At 33.0% G+C, this 21,741-nt stretch overlaps 1 protein-coding gene across 1 annotated transcript in view; it reads left to right on the top strand.

The window, feature by feature from the left end:
- Positions 1-21,741, top strand: part of LOC118183124 (uncharacterized) — a 356,054-nt gene that overhangs the window by 234,722 nt on the left and 99,591 nt on the right. The window contains exons 11-17 of the mRNA XM_085817140.1: positions 285-391; positions 3,216-3,398; positions 7,129-7,185; positions 9,184-9,289; positions 15,403-15,537; positions 20,618-20,693; positions 20,775-20,892. Of these exons, the coding sequence (XP_085673266.1) occupies positions 285-391; positions 3,216-3,398; positions 7,129-7,185; positions 9,184-9,289; positions 15,403-15,537; positions 20,618-20,693; positions 20,775-20,892 (782 nt within the window). The remainder of the gene's footprint in view (positions 1-284; positions 392-3,215; positions 3,399-7,128; positions 7,186-9,183; positions 9,290-15,402; positions 15,538-20,617; positions 20,694-20,774; positions 20,893-21,741) is intronic.

The following is a 21,741-nucleotide window of genomic DNA, read 5'->3' as shown; positions in this document are numbered from 1 at the left end:
TGCATTATGAACTAATTTATGTTAGATATATTTTTCTAAACTGAAGAGATAAATTGAATAATTTCTGACCTTTATGATTTTTAACTTAAATTATTTCGATATTTAATATTTTTAAATTTAAATAATTTCTGAGCTTAAGAAAAAATGGTGAAACATCTTCTAGGAGATTTAGAGAATATTCTTAATTGTGAAAAATAAGTATTACTTAAGCGTTTCTAAATTATATTAAATAAAGAAGAAATGTTTAATTTAAAAAGCATAGATGGATTTTAATTTTAATTTAGGTTATGTACAACGTTACTGTATTGTGGGAAGCGATCATTCTAATACTTGGGAGAAGCCGGATTTTTCGAGATGTATTTCTCCTCCAATTTTGGCTGTCAAAAAGCAGGTAATGGAAGCTCTATTTTTTCGAGAATATTGTAATTATTTTCTTAGTTTAATTAATATGAAGGTATGATACATGATACTATATAAAACATTGCGGAAATTTTAAGGTTATTAACGCACGAGGCTCATGGTTGGTTTAGAGACCTCACTGCAACAAAAGGTCAGAACTATTAGAACTTATTTTATCTTACAGTTTTTTTTCCTTAATAGCTAAGTTGAACATTAATCGAACTTATTTCCGTAGTTGATTAGTCTTTAACAACAGTATGCTTCACGTATTCATATTATTAAATTTCAGTAGTACAAGTGAACTGAAATTTCGTTTTGGGTTAATGTTTATTTTCTTCGCTGTGAAAGTAAAGCTTGGTTTTTGATACTTATTATTGATTAGGAATTTTATTCATAGCAGTCACTTATTTGTAAGGAATCATATTTTAATTAACCAGTTACCTTCATTTCAGCTTCTACTATATTCTTCTCGTATTCATCATCAGAATGCAAATGAGTATTAAAGTGTTTCAGAATGCAACTGAATTGCAGAATTGCACCAAAATGCAAGTGAGTATTAAACTGAGGTGTCTAGATTTGAGATAGAAGATTGTTTCCGGCATCCCGTGCGTCCTACGTGATTAGTTTCCTGCCAGCTGTAATAGTTGTAATTATTCGGGTTTGCGCTTAATTCTGTCACTCTGTAGAGTTAGTGAGCCAGCCTCTGCTATAGTATTTAATTGGATAGTTTTTGGCTGCTGTTCAACGATAAGTTATATTGGACTGTTCTATTTATTTTGCATCACTGCGCGTTGTGGTCATTGGGATGGAGGTTATGTTCTAAATGCTGTTTGATTAAAAAGCTTATTAGGACCTTCTTGAGATTTTATCTTTGATCTCAGATATAACGATAACTTGTTTCACATATGTTAGAGCTATATGACTTAAGTAACATTACCAGATCCAGTGTAACCCTATGTATTCTTTCTTCGAAACTTTTCTTTCTAAAAGAGCTTATCTCACTCGTATCATTGTGTTAGCTTTGTTAATGTTCGTGAACTTGGAATTTCACCCTACCGACAGCTGAGCGCTGGTTTTGTAGGTAGCTATTAATATCACGCATTACTACTACTTTTTGGAAAATTTTTCACAGCTGAGAACTTGTCTTATGCTAAATTTTATGGAAGCTCAACTTAGAGCTATATTCTTACATTTCGGAGCATATTTTAAAACTTGGAAAAAAGAATAATTTCTGCATGAGAATCAGTACAGGGAATGAGACTACACTGATTCTGCACGAGAAACACCGCACGGTTTTGTCAACAGAACGCTAAAAAAAGAAAAATAATTATTGATATATATGAATATATGAATGTTACGCGAAATTTGTGATACAGGTTTGCTTAGAGGAAGGGCACCCATCCTCATAATGCAGTTATCTATTCACAAAAGAAAACTTCAGAGACTGATTGACGAGAAGATAAGACGAAGCACCAATTCGAAGAGCCCACGCTCAAAAAATTTCTATTAGCCTGGAAATTTCTATTAGCCTGGAAATTTCTATTAGCCTGAAATTTCTATTAGCCTTTCTATTAACTAAGTGGAAAAAAATTTCATGCTTTCAGACAACGGTTTAGCACTAAATTGGAAAGCACTCCCAAAAAAATAAAAAAAGACAAATCCAGGCATTTATTTTTCGTTCGAAGCGAACTGGAATCGACTACACTTTGTTAAAAGGAATTGTGCTTCTAATCTTCTAACTTCAAAATAAAGAGAAGAAGACTGCAATAACTTGATTTTCGTGTAAGAAACACCATATGCAATTAATATAAAAATATTTTAAGAAAAATACTTAGCTTTAAAAATGTATTCTGAACTTAAGTATTAGCTAAAGAATTACATATCACATAAATTAAAAAAACAGTTTCATCACATATTCTTGAGATATATTTAATGTAAAAAACATTTAGATCTTGAAAATTTGAATATCTTATTACATGAATTCATTATTATTTGCATCCAAATAAGCTGCATTTTTAAAACACGTTTGAAGTTTTGTTTTATTAAAGTATTTTGAGCATGCTTTCTTAAGATAAATATATGTATCCATATTTTACGGAAAAAGTATATGTAAAAGTATATGTAGTGTTCATTTTAATGCTTGGAGTCGTTTCGTGTTTACTGATTTCTTTGTCATATCCACCAAAGCTGCCAATGGATTACATCAGAGAGTTCTATTTCAATAAATTTAATTATGAAATGATTTCTTAAAGCATAACACACAAAGAGCGTTTCAGAAAGCGATAATTTATATACTAAGTAATACTTGACATAATCCATTCTATGTAGCAATATAATCTGTGATAATTAATGCTTTGTTCTGGGATAAAATGTCCTATAATCTGAAATTAGTTAGTATTAATCCCCCATTACAATGACACCCATTCTGTAATATAAATTAATTTTACAGTTTTTAATTAGAATACTCAGGTGTATAGAAATAATCTGTCAAGCGCAGTTTTTGAAACTAACAAATAAAGCTTTATTTTGTTCACTGTGTGCGCCGAATTATATAACTTAATTGCGTGTTAAACAACTTATTAATAGTTGTTTAACACGCAATTAAGTATCTTATCAAACAACAAGTATTAATAGTATCTTATCAAACAACTAATAACTTATAATATTACATAACAGGTGGTTGGTAAAGGCACTGTGCGGTATAATTTTAAGGTTATAAGCTTTAATATTTTCACGAGATGGGATATATTAATGCCATTTTAAAAAGCTGTTAATGACTTCTCCCTTACGTTATATTTTCTAATTCCATTTTACAGTTTGATAGCCGGAAATTCGGTTACAGATCCCGTACTGTGAATTTTCTGCTACGAAAATTATGGAATTTTTTGTCTTTGAAGCATCTTGTAATCCATCCTTCTGAAGGTGAACCCATTGTTGATATTCTTTTCGAAGCTGATATAGATTCATTCATAGAAAATCATGCAGAACAAAACTGGGTAGTAAGTGTTATTTTGTCATTTGAATTTAAATATTACTTTTGTCACCTTATTATACAATTACAAAATCTGAAAATACAGAAACTGCAAAATGCTATCAGAAAATTTCAGCAGTACTCTAATTTGCTTAAGAATGATTCAATCAAGTACATTTTCTCCCAATCCCGATCAATAATGCTAATGATAATTATGTGCATTTACCATAAATTATATTTCATGGCTATAAATTCTGTGAAATGGTTTTAATTCCAGGTAAGTATCAACTGAACAGTGTAAATTATAAAATGATTTCGTTTGAATGAATGAGTATTTTTATTCAAAAACTCATAACCTTCTAGTGCATAGTTAGGCTAGATTTAATCGAAGAGGTAAAGATGCAGATGCAATTCGCCAAGTTATATGTTATCTAAGTACATGTTTTGAGAACAAACTCAAAATTCAATTCATGGTAAATTAGCAACATGTTTGAAAAATAGATGAATTTTTCAGGACTCTTTTAAGAGTCTTCATAAACAGAAAAAATCGGATTTCACTTATCATTTGCAACATTAAATTTTCAGATATGAACAGCCTGAATATTCGATTGTAAAGCTATAAATATATATAATCTTGTATAATAATTGTTCATGTCAGCGTGAAATTAATGAATAAGTTTTAATTTACAATGCAAATCTCATTTATTGCTTGTTGCTTACTTCTCTTATTTCTTTGTAGTTATTTACTAGGTGTTAAAATAGCACATTTAATTACATTGAAGTGCCACTGAATTAGGGATAGCAAGTCAATAACGAGCTGGGCCTTCCCTGACCTTGATAATGGTTGCCACACGACGATGCGTAGATTCAATAAGTTTGCGGAAGCATTCTACGGGAATGGTTTCCTAAACATTGGATAGAGCAGTCCATAATTCAGGAAGGGTTGCCGATAAAACACCCCCAAACCATGACTGAGCCGCCATGGTCTTGTACAGTTCCAACTTGGCATGCAGGATCCATGGCTTCATGAGCCTGACGCCATATTCTCAGTCTCCCGTTGGTGTTAAGTAATCAGAATTGAGATTCACCACTCCATAATACTCGTTTCAAGTCTTCCAGTGTCCATTTTATGTGTTCTCTTGCCCAGCAAAGACGTGCAGCTCGATGGTATGCATTGAGCAATGGTACTCTCGTGGCTTCCGAAGCCCATATGGTGAAGCGAACGTTGCACCAGCATACATGTATTTTCGGTATATGCTTGACACTACTGACCGTGAAATTCCTAGCCCTCTAACGATTTCTGAAGTTGAATGGCCCATGCGTCGAGCGCCTACTATCTGTCGAAATCAGAATTTGTACCCATGTTGGCAATTGAAACGAATAATTAACAACAACCATAGTACTAGCTATATATACAGTTGCCACAACGCCCTCACGTGAGCATAAATGCGGCAAAGTGCTACATAGTTACCCTTAATTCAGTGACACTCCATTTAGCGTTTTAGTTTTTCTGAAAACGTGATCCTGAGCGTTAATTATGGGATTACTACAAAATTTCATTCTCGTTTTTCGTGAACACTCAAAATCAATTTAATGACTGAGCATTTTAAAATTAATAAGAAATTCAAAATGATACAGAATCTTTTAAGTACGATAAATTATAATTATCGAACATTATTTTAAATATATATTTAATTAGAATTATCGATCATATAAACACAAAAAGGGTTGAATGGCTATATGTTTTCAAATAGTTTAACTCAAAGTAAAGCATCAAGTAAAATAACTTACTTTTCTTATCAACAAATTACTGAAAGAAATGTTTAAATTATGATATCATATTCTAATATCAGGATGAATTTTCACTCATATAAATAGAATTTGTTGATTTAATCGCCTATTCTGACATTAAAATGTTTTAAAAATGGTGCAACCACTTATTTTATCACAAAAAAAATCGCGGTTTTATTTTTTGTTTTAATTGCGTCAATTCATTTTTATGCCGGTTCATTATTCCACCTCGCCATTTGAAAATAATTTTTAATTTTACTTAGATTTTTTCCTGAGTTTAATAATTAATGCACATGAATTAAAGCATATTATAGCGTTTCAGCGTAATTAACGTTTAATTATTAATTTAATTCTTTTTAATTTCAATTACTTAAGTTTATCACGCACACGCATATATATGTATATAGATTGTAAAATCTTATTGGAAAACCTCTTACTGCTCAGAAAATATATAAACTAATTATTTTAATTACTGATAACAACAATTCACTTTTTATTATCGATAATAATTTTTCAGTTAAAGGAGCATATTTTATTTTCAGTTATTTAAAAAGAAAATTCATTAGATTTAGCTTCTAATGCATTTAGATGCGATAATACATGTAATTTTATTCGTTGAATTTTAAGTAACAAAAATTATTTAATCAATTTTGATATTAAAAATAATTTTGTCATTCAAAATTTCTCTCGACATTATCTCTCCAATCTTCTCTTAAGCTACTGCATCATATCTGTAGTTTATTTGTCTTCACTATATTGCACCAATAATGTAATTGTTTAATCGTAAATTGTCGGCTCACATGGATTACGGTCTTTGTTTTGTTTCTGAAAGTATAGCGTAACTTTATTTATAAACAATACAACATAATAAGGCATTTGACAATATTGCATTACTAATGCTTTTCAGTATTTGAAATTATTTGATAATGAAAAGTATTTATTAGCATAATTAATAAAGAAATTTTATAGCGTCACATATCGTGAGTACCTCGGCTGAAGAAATTAGTTGACGTTTCCGAAATGTGCTTGGGCCCACCAGCGGCCGAGCGGTAAAGTCGCTGAACACTGATAGTTCGGTCCGAGGTTCGAATCCCGCGAACGGGCTGGCTGCATGGGTGTTTTCGTGGTTTTCCCCATGTGTAACGTGTATACGAGCCAGTTTCCCTCAGAAAGTCCTCCACGAAGGCATCCCTCCCCTTAGGCAGATAGCCCTAGTGTGCTTTGCCATAATTAAATACACCACCACCACACCACCGAAATGTGCTTGAAGCAATTTTGAAGTTATTTTAAGCATTTTTTTGTGGGGGGGAGGAGGTTATAATTTTAGCCCAAAGGAGCGTTAGCTCAGAAGTCTCAAAACGGCGTTTCACTATAAACGGCGAATCACTTTTTAAATTCTTGCCACAAAATATTATCGCCTGTAAAGAAATTAAATAATAAAGAATTTTCAGGAATGTATTTATATTTCTCGCATTGTGAAAAAACGACGGTACCTAGAGGCATCCAATTTTGAATAACGTAATTGTCCACCCGAACATGTTAGCTAGACGCCCGAGTGTTTTATTACCTATTTGATATTTTGTTAAACTTTAACCTATTTTTGATCAACAAAACGATTTCAAAGAGCGAACAGTTGCAACACTGTACTGAAAGCAGTATTTTTATCTCCAGCGCGCGTGGCTATGTATCGGAATTTCTAAAGATATGCTGTTTTTAAATATTTTGTAATAGTGATGTTGAATTGAATTTTATAAGGTTTAAGTGCAAAGAACATATTTAATTAGATAACACACAAAACGTTAACAAAATGCTTCTTTGGACGTCATATAAAATCTGAAAGCTTTGAGATTTTATATTTTTTATTAATTTTTAACTCACTTCAATTATTTATTGTATAAATAGTAAAATATTTTGGTATTTTCACTGCAAATTTTCCGATTATCTTTCCGAAAACTTTTGTTTTGCAGCTTGTTCTAAATATATCATCAGTCTTATTAAACAGAACACTCGTGCAGAAGAATTACGTAAGTATTTCTGATCTTTAAAAAATGTATTTATCAAGTCTAAGATTAAGTACGAAGTTATCTCAATCTATGAACTGCAAACTGTGTTCATATAAACCATTTTTAAAATCCGTTGATAAAACTAATGTAAAGAAGTAATAGTAAAGTTTTAATAAAAACGCTGCTCATTTTCAATACTTCTTAATTTGCTTTATAAATGCACTTATTTTAGTAGATAATGAGGTATATGCTCAAGTTTTATAAATTATAGTATTTGGCTAAAATAACTTTGAATCAACATGCAAATGTCAATAAAATTTGTAAGCCATCCACGTGCCCAGGTCCGCTTTTTCAATACTTGTATATTTGCTTGGCTTGCTTTTTAAAATTTTATTTTAGGCAAAACTTATATTAGTGTACAATCTCCACATTAAGAACCAGGCCCTGTAATGTAAGCTCACTATATCTTCGTTATGTAAATATATCTTTACGCTTTTAACTTCTGAATAGCGTGCCATATCTATGGGAATAGTAAACCTTGATTTATGTTTTAAGACGCATATTTTAATTAAAGAATTTAAACCTTCTTAAGATGAGTTTAAATTAAAAGTTATTATAAATAGCATAATTATTTAGCAGAATAAAGTAAGGTCAATTTGTATGGCAGTGTTATCATTATGTCCTTAAAATATATTAATTTTCTAAAATTTTCTGAAGCAAAATTCGTAATCTAAGTTTAGAAGCCACTTGTATCTTAACGGCAATAATGTAAAAGAAAGTTAAAATGGCTGCTTTGATTACATTTTTTTTTTTTTTACACTTAGGAAGCAAACGTAAGTATCGAGGCTTCAAATGGGAATGTTTAAGGAATTAAAAGCGCCTATAATCCCTTTACGTTACTAATAATTTTTTATGATTAGATCGGGATAAGCAATAATAAACACGCTCTACAATACTGGCCAGAATAGTAATGCGATTATTGCAGGAAAATTTTGAATTGACGACATTCCAGAATTTAAGACGAAGAGTATAATCTTATTTGACCTTCAGGCGACTTGCGAAGGGCAAATAAGTAGAACGCACTTGATACAACGCACTGCTATTGTATACACTGATACACATTGTTTAAGCAATACCTAGCTGTCGTTAGGTACTGCTTAAACAATATATATCAGTGTATATAATAGCAGTGCGTTGTAGAAATAAAGTTGCGAAATTTTGAACAACGTTCTATAGTCACATTTTGCCATGTAAACACAAGAAATTGTATTAGACGAAAGTGGGGGCCAAGAGAGTGTAGTCGACGAGCCATACTCCAGAAGTCGGTTCAAACTTGAACTCTAACTACCACTATTTTCCGAGATTCTTGAGTATTTTATTCGATGTGTTTCTGCTCAAAATAATGCCGCCATGGGAGTTGAACAGTAAAAGTCCTAATCAGAGTCCGTTGGTGGGTGAGCTGGAAGGTGCAGAAAAGGGTGTGACCGTTTGTCAGGTGAGCGTACCAACTGCATTGATTGACTGAGGTTGTTCCATGTCTTAGCCTGAAATTAAGAAAATGTATAGAAAAGCAAGTCATGAAAATTGGAAAAATAAGATTAGGTAATGCTGTTTCTAATCCCAAAATAGAATGTAAGGTGGGTACAGTGCCCACTAGAGTAAAATTGTGCATTGAGAAATGTGCATAGTCACGTGATAGATCGCAGATATAAAGTCAGCCTGTAATGCAGAAAAATGCAAATTCTAAATTTTATTTTTACAAAATTTATCTCAAATTATATGATATAAGAAATTTACGTCATTTTGTTGCATTTAAATTATGTTTGTTGCATTTAAAATATATATGTCCTTTCCTTTTTATTTTATTAGAGTAACGTGAATCAAATATTTGTAAATCCAAATCGTTATCTTGACTGACGTTCAAATAGCTTTCATGAAATGACATTTTTTAAATAAAAATTCGGTATTGTTTAATATAAACTCATTAAAATACCTTTGAATTTACATTTTTTTTCACAGGAAAATGTAAAGCTTCATCACGTAATAACGAATTTGACGTTGGCGTACGGTCAAGCAAGCTTACCTGAACCATACTCTGCTAATTACTTTTCTAGCAACCGTTTATGTAAGTGAAGTACACTTAAATATTATTTTGAAACAAATAATTTTATAATACTTCTTCCAAATTATATTCTCACTTTATGCAGAATAAAATGATAACGTCTTTTCTAGAATGCTTATAAAACCGCTAAGTCAAGACAGCTATAAAATAAACATATAAAAGGCTGTCAAATGAACACGGGATAGACATGGTGATGCATTGCGCGGAGTTCGGTAGCGCAGGGAAATTTATGTATAGAAGCGGCACTCTATTGGGAATCAGGAAAGAACAACGCGAACGCTCACTGCTGTGTCATTTTCCAGTTAGACATGCTTGAAGTGAGGTCAGCGAGTAGTGTGTGCACCCCCCATCACTATGCAGGCCGGGAAAGAGTAACAGCGAGTTGTAGTGCGTTTTTTGACTACCGAAGGAAAGTCAAGAAGTGAAATTGATGCCCGAATACCTGATGTGCATTGCGAATACAGTATATAACATGACCATATATTTGAATGGAATGCACCTTATCGAGAAGGTTGTCATTGAAAGACAACATTCGGCCAGAACAAGCTCATCGTACCATTACCCTTCGTGCCATTGCTGCGGGGAATGCTACCATTAGAGAAGACCGACAGCAGACGGTGGAAGACATTCGGTTTATTGTGGGCATTAGTCACGGTACTGCTTACGCCATCTTGATAGAGCATCTGAAGTTCTGAAAAATCTGTGCGCAGTGAGTTCCCCACAGCCTGACGAAGGATCAGGAGTTGAATAGAATGTAGACATCACTGCAGCACCTGGAATGGTACCACGATGAAGAATATTGTTCCCTGTCCCATATTGTCGCAGGAAATGAAACATGGCCCCATCATTTTGAGCCAGAAAGCAAGCGTCGGAGTCCCCAATGAAAGAACATAGGTTCACCAACACCGAAAACATCCAACGCCGTGCTCGTCAGCTCCGGTGAAGTCGTGCTGATCTTTTCCTTTGAGTGCAAGGACCCGCTGATCATTGACTTTCTGGAACACGGCACCACAATTAACGGCAGCAGCAAGTGCAAAACTACGGTACAGCGGTAGCGGTACGTGGAAACTTTGCAAAAGTTGAAGCTCACCATCAAGTCCAACGGTGCAGGAATGTTGACGAATGATATGATTCTGTTGCAGGTTCATGCCCGCCCACGTGTTGCCACGTCAGTTAAGGCTATGGCTTCAGAAGTTTCGCTGGGAAGCGCTTACACATCCTGTACAGTCCAAATATCTCCCTTTGCGATTTCCATATTTTGCGAGCCCTGAAAAAAGATATTCATGGCAGTCAATTTGTTTCGGATGAAGAGGTGCACGCCTGGTACAATCATGGTTTTGTAGGCAAACTAAAGCATTTTTCCATGATGGCATTGACCATCTTGTCTTTGTTCCCCATCTGTCTCGTTTTCATTTAACTGCTCCTTATATATTTAAGAATTTCTTTTAGAAAAATGTATAATTAATTTAAATTATGTTTTATAATTGGTAATAATTCAAGTATCATAAATAATAAAGGAGTGATTTAGGGATGATAAAAAAATTTAGACAAAAATTATAAATACTTCTTTACAAATGAATTTGAAATTGCTTATTTGTTCTATAACGTAAGCAGATTTACGATATAGACGCTATTTGAGATAAAGAGAAAGTATTCTTTTAGATAGAGAAACGTAACCAAAATATAATTAAAATAAAGCATAGTTCTTAATTCGTGGCTGCCAACTTATGTTTCTCTGACGCTAGATTTAAGTTATGCCTTGAAATGTCACGGGTCGCAAATTATGTTGTATTTAGTAAATACTCAGGAATAGTTTCTGGACAAATATTCATTTATTCTTTCAAGACTCTTGTAATAACAATTTCTAGTATGTATGTATAAACAATTTTAGACATAGGAACAATTCTATTAAAGGTAAGATTACACAAAGAAATTCAAATTGCTACCTTTCAAAAATATTCTTAATGTTCCTAAACCTCAAGTGTGAAAATATTATATAATGCAGATTAATGAGAACACTTAGACACTAATGTCAACGCCATGATCAACAAAGTTAGTATTCAGTAATATATTTTACATTGAAGTTCTCAATGAAATTTAAAATGGTTAAAATTTCAAAATGAAATATTCGGAAAACTGCTTTCAAGTCACGCAGGGGGTTTACAGGCCCCAGGGAGAAAAGTAATTTACCGGCTCCAAGCGGCCCGCCTGTAGTCGATTCTCTTGTTAATAATGTTACATATATTACAAAAACTTAGTGATTTTTTTTAAATAAGTAAGAAATCTTTTAAAAAAATAGATATCTTTTATCGTGCAAATAAAATAGATATCTTTTATCTAACTTTTACAAGAATTCAGTTGCTGTTTTGTGAAAAGTAATAACTTCTCGGCTTGATGAGCTCATTGCTGAATAGTTACCATTTTCTCAAACTTATCAAAACAATATTGTTGCGTACTTACGGGTATTCAATAGACTGATTGCACAAGTCTGATAAAAGGTCAGCAAAATTTATTCTTATCACGAGAAATGTAACAAAGCACTAGGTTTTTTTTCGCAAAGATATTTGTTCAATATCACAATATCACACATTAGTTATATTTTAAACTACTAAAACGTTAAACAGAACGCAATTCAAGGTGCAGAGGATGCTAATCTGATCTCAACGAATAACAACATATCCGTTACAATGAATAACAACAACTAAGTAAACAACTATTGAGCTGAGAGATGTTCTCTCTATGACTTTACTAGCTTTTTAGACGACCGTACGGGAGAGTTCTAGCAATTTCTGGAAAGCAAAAGGCGTAGAATTACAGTTACAGTTAACATTGTAGTCAGTTACATTTATTCAAATTAATATCAATTACAGAGATAAATTTTTATTTAAAATGTTAAATGCACGTGCTCTTGAATTTTCACTTTTCTGGCGTAGCTTTCTCTTAAAATTCGTCCCGAGATGCATGCACGGGTAAATCAAACAATTTTAATTACAATTTTACTAAAAATAGCCAACTAAATACAAAATCCGTAACAATATTGACCGAATATGTTCGTACACAATTAATGTTGTGATCATATATGAATTTGGCATTGAATTTGACTACCTGCTCAAATGATCTGTATCTTTGTATGCTATTCAATTAGACATCCTTTATATCATGTGCTAAATCACATATGCAACAGCCCTAGATTTTTATGATGGAAAATTTGCTTTTTTAAATTTTTATGTCTATATTTTTTCTTATAATTTTAGTTACTTAGGACTTGTATATCCTTTTATTTTAAGAATTATGCTACATGCATATTATTTTAAACATTTGACTTTACAAGATAAGCTTTCAAAAAAGGTAAATTTGATGACATGATTTTTCTGAAAACTGAATGAAATTAAAATTTTTATTGAGGCACATTCTGCAAAGAAATCCGAAATTAGTTATTATTTGGTCAACTACAAGAAACTGCGAAAATTTGGCATGCTAGAAACTTACACTGCAAACAAATCATAAAAATTAAATAATTTAAACAAATTTTATCAGAAAAAAGAAACTGTCAAAAAAAAATAATAATATACAAAATAGAAAATAAATAAATAAATTCTAGTTTTATAAAGTTAAGCATTCATTCAAATAATGATTGTAGGACACCTTTGCAATTAAAATTGACTTTTTATAAATTTGCGTTTAAAAGTTGAAAGACGATGCATGTATAACTGAATGCATCATATAATCTAAAATTAAGCATGGAATACAGTTATACATTCCAAAGATGCATGTGTAGAGACATTGGGAATTATTGAATCAGGAGAGATAAAAAATGAGCAATTCCCTCTCCGAGACTTGAACCACAGACCTCTCAAATACGTGCCGAGCGTGCTGACTACTACACAACGAAGGCATGCTAAGAAGGCGGGAGAAATATCTTATACATGAAGGCATTACATGTATAGTTACTCTTCTTCAGAATTATACATTTTCTTCCAAATTTTAATTAGTGATATCTCGGGTCCTTTTCGGGTAGTACTTTTTATTTCTTTCTTTGATGTGTGATTAATTAGGCTGCATATTTATTTTCCCTTGAATATTTTTCTGAGGGGCTAGTATTAATTTTTTTACATTGTTTCGAAAAGGCACCATATCCAAAATTGTTAGAATCTGTTCGTTCCGGAGATATGTAGTCATGTAATTGTTTTAAAATATACTGGTGTGCAAAACTTAAGCAATAGGTGTTCTTTTCGGCAGAACTCCACAAGAAATCATCTGAGAGAATTTCTGAAATTCAGACATGAGATACAGCATTTTGTATTTAAACGATGGCGAAAGAATACTTGCGCGAAAACGAATGAAATGCATACAGTATAGAATCAAACAAAAACAGGCTTTATTGAACTCATAATATCGTTACACGTGATTGTCTATACAAGAGGAAGAACAACACGCAGATGTTCCTTAGTAGGGGATATGCCCTCCCCTTACTGCAGTGGTTGCTTCGCACCGTCTCTCCATACTCAGCACCAGATTGTCCAACAGATTCTGAGATAAGAGTGCCCTTTCCTCAATGAGCATCTGTTTCAGTTGTTGGATGTTCCCCGGAAGATGTAATCGTGCCACAAGGGGTCTCCCCAAAGCATACCACACATGTTCTATGGGATTTAAGTCAGGGGACTATGCTTCCAATCCATTCGAGTGATATCTGCTTTTTTCAGTAGCTTCTGAACAGCATGAGTCCGGTGTGGCCGTGCATTGTCATCCATAAAAACGAAGTCTGATCCAATGGCACCTCGGAACAGAGGCACATGGGGAAGTATCACCTTCTGACAATAGCGATCTCCGGTTACAGAACTTCTGTCGAAAACGTGGAATTTTAATTAGTGATATCTCGGGTCTCTTTCGGGTAGTATTTTTTTATTTCTTTCTTTGTTTGTGTGATTAATTAGGCTGCATATTTATTTTCCCTTGAATATTTTTGAGGGGCTAGTATTAATTTTTTACATTGTTTCGAACTCTGTTTGCCCGTTCAGCATAATGCTTTCCTAGACGATATCTCAAGGACACCGTAACGGTCTCTTTCCGTGATGTTACTGAGACTAAACCATGTCCCGACCTCTCTCCAAATCAATTGGCGTTGTTAAAAGCTTGTGGCACTAAAACGACTCTCATCCCTAAGGAGAACACGACTCCATAGATGAGATGCCCAGTTTTTGCGCTCCTTGCACAACTCTAAACGATGATGCCGATGGCCAGCTTTCAAATGTGCAGAGTTCAGGCGGCGGTTGAATAGACCACCTTTGCGAAGGTGTCTGGACACAGTACCTGTTGCTGTACACACTTGCTGAGCTGTGACGCTTGCTGACTGGTTTCGGGCTCTTTTCGCCTGCAACACGATATATCAATTATTTGCTGCAGTTGTTTTCCTGGCCGGCCACCACCAACCTTTCTAATAGCTGTTCCTATGGTTTGGAAGGCTTTCCAAGCGAGCGAAAGAACACTTTAGTTGATTCCGAACTCTTCAACTGCACTGGTCACACTACGCCCCTCTTCCAGCTTTTCGATCATTCTTCAAGGTGAAGTCATCCAGATGATTTCTTCTAGCCATATTTCACGAAAAAACTCACTTTCACTTGTAGTGAATGCTTTTAATTGCTTCTCCGTCCTTCCTTTTATGGTAGTCTCGAGTTGAGCGTCCCGACCGCATGCGTTTTGCGTGCGCTCACGTGGCCTGCGACATTTTATTCCTGATATGTGCATACGCATGACCTTTCTACTGAATTGCGTGTTCATTTTATTGATCGGAAGAACCCCTTTTCTGCAATTTCAGGGTTATCCGATTAAAATTTACATTTTTACTTAAATTTTGCACACCAATGTACTATACATAAATCTATTCTATCACCTTTTAATTTTGAGCATGTTTCTTGTTAAAAGCATTGTAAAGTATATCTATGCTGACTGAAAATAAATAGTCGTGGAACTCAAAACTGCAAAACAACGTTACATATGATTAAGAATTTATAAACTGGATGGTTTATAATAAACTTCATGAACACAAAAAAAAATATGCCTTTCTTTAAAGTAAAAGTGATATGCTATGTTACTCATACTTTGCTTTCAACTTTCAGGTGTAGAAGTATTGAAAATCTCTTCGACATTGCCAAAAATCCTGCATTTTCCACTGCAGCGTGATAATGACACAAGTTCCTGTTTCAGTTTTATAGATTATGATTTGACACTTCGGAAGAAGCATGATTTCAATGGTAATTAATGATTTATTTTAACTCAGACACTCAGACATCTCATGATTTATTTTAACTCATTTATAGCACTCTTTGAAACTGCCTTATAAAATACTGTAGAAGAAGGGAATTTGCATGCAAAGTAGTTACTTTTTACATGATACTCATATAATTTTACAAAAATAAAAACATTTCTTGTTACTCGAAAGTTGCTTACTTTGCGAAAAGATGAAACTTTCTTTATAATAATTGTCCGACATGATATGAAATTTTAAATACGGCTGGCTTTGATTAAACGGGGTTCTAATAATTTAACCTCTTCCCTAACGTACATCCTCTCTTCCAAAGTTATTTGTGAAAAGCATTTTAATTTGAATTGATCTTCTTTAAACATTTAAGCTTACATACCAGAAGCTAACATGCTAATGTTTATTAGAATGCAGTGCTTAGTATTTATAAACCCATGTGCCTCTAAACCTTCCGCATAGCAATATAAATCTGTATTATGCGGATTTATAATAGTTCGCGGTAATTAAGATCTACAAAGCCAAGTGTAACAGTAAAACTTTCTTGATTCTAAAATTTCATACTGAGATGGAATTCATATTGATCTTCCCACACTTTATTTCAATAAGGTAAGAAATTTGGTTATTGTCAATAAAAGCCATCTTTGATAATATTAATAAGTTTTATTTATTCTTTTTAAAGTACAAACATACGAGTCCTCCAGCTAGCAAATAAAATGCTACTAGTACTAATTTTTATATCAGATCTTTTTTTGAACATCTTCTGATATTGCTCTTCCAGCAAAGCATAGCTCTGTTTCCTTTATTTATAATTCACGATCCTTACAGTAACCGTAATGGTTTTACGCAGTCCTATATGCTGATGCTGCATAAGATTGTATATTTTGTAATTCTGGTTCAGAAATGTTACTTTAGGAGCAATACGATAAGGAATAAATTGAAACCGAATTGAGTATAATTGTATGAAAAGTGACCAAGCTAAAAGTATCATTGTGTCAAATAATACCATGCGCATGAAAATTAATACAATGCTAAATGGAATTCATTTGTGACTGCACATCAGAAGTGATGTGAACAATACTGATGCACTGTTCGAAAGTCAAAAATTTCTAAAGATGATTAATGTACTTAAGCGCTACCTATGTGGTGTATTGTGAAGATTATGGCACTCCACTCACTTCTACTTTAAAACCCTTATGCTATCGAAAAATTACTTCAAAAATTTGGAAGGAAAATGTTTTTACAGTTGATTTTGGTCTAAAGGAGATTTAGTAATCCTGTTAATTAAATGCTGTACATTTCTTACTCTTTTTTTTTTTTTTTTTTTTTTGCAATAAGTATGAATATCCTGTGTATTTTACAGTACATCATAATAGCTATTATGATACTTTATATAAATTTTACGCAGCCGTCTTTGATATGAGAATTAGAATGCTATGAAACCTTACCGCTTAGCTTCTGTTTGTAGTGTAAAGATAAATGTTAAAACAGTTTTTCTGTTTTGCCTGTAGCTATGTCAAAAAATTTTCATTATTTAGATAATGAAGAACAAATGGCTAGCATGCAACATCTAGTGTTATAAGGTAGTTATAATGCTATTTTACGTAAAATTTACGCTGTGTTAGTGTTGTATGAGAACTTTCCACTGAGTTTCTATTTTTAGACTAAAGATGATTCTTAAAGAATTTTCTTTGGTGTACCTGTAGCTGAGTCTGAGAAGAATTTAAAATAATTTTAAATGTTCTTTTTTTTTTTTTTTTTTTCATTACAGCTATATTTATAACATTTGCTTAAATCTGTTTTCATACTGAAAGTTTCCTTAAGTTTTAATTAGCCTAGACTTACGGAGGTCTGGCATGAAAACTAACAAAATCTGAAATTGAACGCGGAACAAAAATAATACAAAACTACTTTTAGTTTATTATCATACAGAAACTTAATTTGAAAAGTAAAAAAAAATAATAGTTTTCCTAAAATGTAAACAATAATGATAGTTCAGAAATACATGAAAACATAGAATACAGTGGAGCGTTATCCATATCCATTTGCATGCAAACAGAGTATAAAACGTTTCAAACTCAAATTTTTAGAGCATTTTTAACTTTTAATTCGTATGACGTCGCAAGAAATATTCTTCTCAACGGCGAGACAAATCACATTAACTAAATGCCACATGTGATATTCCGCGATTCGGATTACTGTGCGTTCCTGTTGAAGTGCATAAAACGATTATAGCATGTCCATTATATACTCCATAAACTGTTGTCTGTAATTAGGATGTACCAAAAACCACGGTCCTCAAGTTTCTTTGGATGTTTTTCCTTATTTGATTCCAACGCGTCCAGGTGTTGCAACATTGAGACGAGCAACGACGTGTCAACTTTCCGAATTTTATCCTCATCAGATATGATGAAGAGCGCAAGTGGCCGCTGCGGATATTTTTGACAGATGACGCGCGTTTCTCCTTAACTGGACACTTAAAATCCAAGCATCGAGTTTACAGGGCCGACGAAAATCCTCATCATGTAGCACCAGCGCCTTTATATGAAGCTAAAGTGAGTGTGTGGTGCGGTATCGCAAGCATATTCGTTCTCGGTCTATACATCTTCGAATTCACATCCACAGGTATGAAAATTTGTTTCTTCACAAGTGCTCAGTATATACCGATGTGGCAGAATTACGTAATTCCAGAACTGCAGCAATGAAATGTCGTTAATAACATTGTATGGGTGCAAGATGCTGCTCCTCCACACGTCGCCACGTATGTTCGGCAAATGCTACTACAACATTTTGGAGATGGAGTCATCCTTGGTAACTTTGAAGTTTCGTACGCACCTCGATGCCCCGATGTCACTCCGATGGATTCCTGATTCTGAGGTTATCTGGAATCTAAGTTGTACACATCAAATCCGCGACATTAGATTATACAGAATTGAAAGATTTAATAAAATATTAGGAGGTTATGCAAATTCCTCCTACGATGTAACGTTCGTTATTGCTATCAGCAATTTCTCGCATGCAGTGCATTATTGTCTGCGAAAGGTGGGCACGTTGACAACTTATAATTACAATAAAATGTTTTACCTCTCCTCTCTTCTGTTGTCATTTGTCCTTTACCAATTTCTTCATTGCAGTGTTTTCCGCCGACAGTTTTAGTCATACGTGTATCCTTCCTCACCATTTATGGTTTTTACAATATCCTGACCAATTTGAGCTAGAAAAATGTGGGTATTGTATACAAAAATTTCGAAATGTTTGCCTGTAACCTTAATCCTGAGAATTTTATTATTTTAAATCTCCATAATCTCGAGCGCTTAGCTTGGTGCCGTTATTTCATCTCGCCTTTATTAAATGTGTATATTATTATAAGCCGTATTCAAATGAAAAGACACCGAGCTTTATACAGCTTTACAATGTGAAAAAATCATGCATATAGATATCAGTTCTGATATCGGAAAAATTTGAATTCCACAACGCGTAGGGCATTAGCCATGATGGTTAACAGAATATATAAAGACCTTATTTTGTTCTAACCGTGTATTTTTAGTTTAAGAAACTTTCATTTTCCTTCTGGTTTCAATTTCCTGCCAGAATGCAAATTTAATGACGTATACGCAAATCTAAGTGAGTTCGAAAACAGTATTTAAGCAGCAGATTTTAAAAGCTCATAATAGGAGAGTTAGATCTGAATTTATGCCCGCGTGGTTGAAAAGTAGCCTTCTAGTTGAGTAGTTGGTGCTAGCCACTTAATTTAGATTATATTGATGTTCTAAGTTCGGCTTTGCTGTGTACAGCTGATTAAGCGCTGATCAAAATAGAGCTGATTTAATTAGTACAGCTGAATTAAATAGGGAGGTAGCCCAGTCATGTAGCTAAACTTTACTTTACTGTGACTGTACATACCATTTACTGTTCAAGTTACTTACTTAGCCGTAAGTGTTGGTTAAACTGTGAGCACCGAGTGATTGCATTTTCTGTTCCGTTTAGTTAAATAATAAAGGTTGTTATAACCTTCGTCTGCAGTCATCTATTGTTCAAGACATAGCGAGAATTCGCTATACTCCGTCTTTCAGTAGGGTCTACAATTTATAATCCCAAAATACGCTAGAAGACTAAAAATATTAGTCAATTAAAGCAACTAATAATAAGCAAGGGAATCAGCATACTATCAGGAATTCGTAAAACTATAGTTTCGTAAGTTCTGTCTTACCTTCAAAACTATAATTCTACACAAATTTCTCATACTATGCAGATTAACTTTGCTTATTATTAGTAGCTTTAACATTCAGTTCTTTGGTGAGTACATTTCGTTACATGTAATTAATTTACTTGCTGCACCAGAAGATAAAGAAACTTTTGGTAGATGTAGTGAAGAATTCAGAGGTCTTTTCATTAAAATCTACTTATCGTTATCTGAGAATTATCTCAATATTTTTATTCATTTATTCTGCTTCAACGTGTAAAGGCCTGGTATCTCAGATTCATTTTTTAGTGCAAAAACGTAGAAGAAATCTTAAAAATTGTGAACGACTCATTCATTCAACATCAACGTACTTCAGCAAGTCACACTAAAGTCAGAAAGTAGTCGTGATAAGTCTACAGAGTTTCCTTCAACATCTTGTATTTTCTTACACAGCAATTTGATTTTAAGGTTTCAAAGTAGATAAGTATTTGATAATCAGTGTTTAAATATAGGTAATTATATTACTTGTAAATATGGTGTTAAATAAAAATTTATTCTCATATATAATTACTATAAATCGGTATTAACTTTCAGTACAGTATTATTTTATCTTTTTATGAATGCTTTCTTTAAGCGAGATTCTAGATAGAAAGTACTTTTCTTAACTTTAATAATTACTTAATAAATAGTCTTCATGTGCTTTGCAAATACTGCATGAAGTATGAATGAAATTTAATTGCTGTAGTCTAAAAATTACCACTTGCCTATAGTTTTCTACGTTTAAGAGTTAATAAGTTCTAGTTAAGAGGAATATTTAAAAAAATGACAATGCTAACCAAAGAATATTCAATGTTATCAATTCATTCATTCCATAATATTTTATTTGTTGCAGGTTCATCATCAATAACAATCATGTCTGTTTTATACAAGAACTTTCCGTTCTCTTCAAAAGAAGGTATCATCTCAAAGTAAGTAAGAGGTGCAAATAAGGAAATGTATTTTCTTAAAGTTATTTCAACATTTCAAGAAAAATATTAATTCTTTTACAGCTTCCCCAAGGCAAAATTCAAATTCCATAATCCTGCAATTTTTGTTGACTTTAGTTTTCATGATAACGATGACGTCAGTATAAAAGCAAAAATTATTTTCAACAATCCACCTAAAAAGGTAGGTGTATTTTAATTCTTTTTATCAATTGAATTGTCATTACTTTTATTATGCAGAGTGTAGTAATAAAATGTGCTGAGGACTGAATTATTGCGAGTTTATCAACACATTTTAAGGAAAACACGAATTTCAAATCATTGATACTGTGAATTTTATTTACATTACTATTGTTATTAAAGAAGCAAGACTGGCCCTTAAAAGTGCCATCTATCCCCATCATGACTCAACACTTTGATTATTATTTACCATCTGTCGGATGCAGGATTGGCAAAAGCTTTCTCACTCCTGCAGAGGGTACTAATATGAACAATACTGCAATGGTCATACTAATTTCATTAGTATAATATTAACCTTTCAGGCAGAAGTTCCAATTTGAGAATTTGCATTAAAATTTTCCTGGGATACATAACAATCTCTTTGAGATGTTATAGTTATCACTCTTAAAGTATTCCTTCCGGACTCAAAAAGGAAAAAATAACTGTCTCTCTTCGTGATACAAAATCAGTCATTTAGTTTCCAAATTATAAACGTGTATTGTTTATTAGGATAGAACAGGTGAACTATTTGAAAACAACTAGCATATTTTAATGACCATTTGAATCTTTTAAATTCTGCACTGTTTAATCTTGGGAAAGGAAACGTGGAAACAGATCCTGCAGCTTTTAATACTAGAATACTTTACATTATTGATTTTTTTTCACGTGAAAGTCTTTTTTAAATTGTTTTATGTACCGAAAATAAGAACCACGCATTCTTTTCCAATTAAATTTCTTTAAAGTAGTATCAGTAAACAGTGAAGCACGCACATTTCTCTTTTCAAGCTTTTGATTAGAAAAAGATTTCATTACA

This window comes from Stegodyphus dumicola, chromosome 1, assembly GCF_044657685.1.
Source record: "Stegodyphus dumicola isolate Sdum_Otavi_A_Nest chromosome 1, ASM4465768v1".
Taxonomy (NCBI): Eukaryota; Metazoa; Arthropoda; class Arachnida; order Araneae; family Eresidae; genus Stegodyphus; species Stegodyphus dumicola.
Note: the sequence above shows the minus strand (reverse complement) of the source record. Positions and strands in the feature narration are given on the sequence as shown.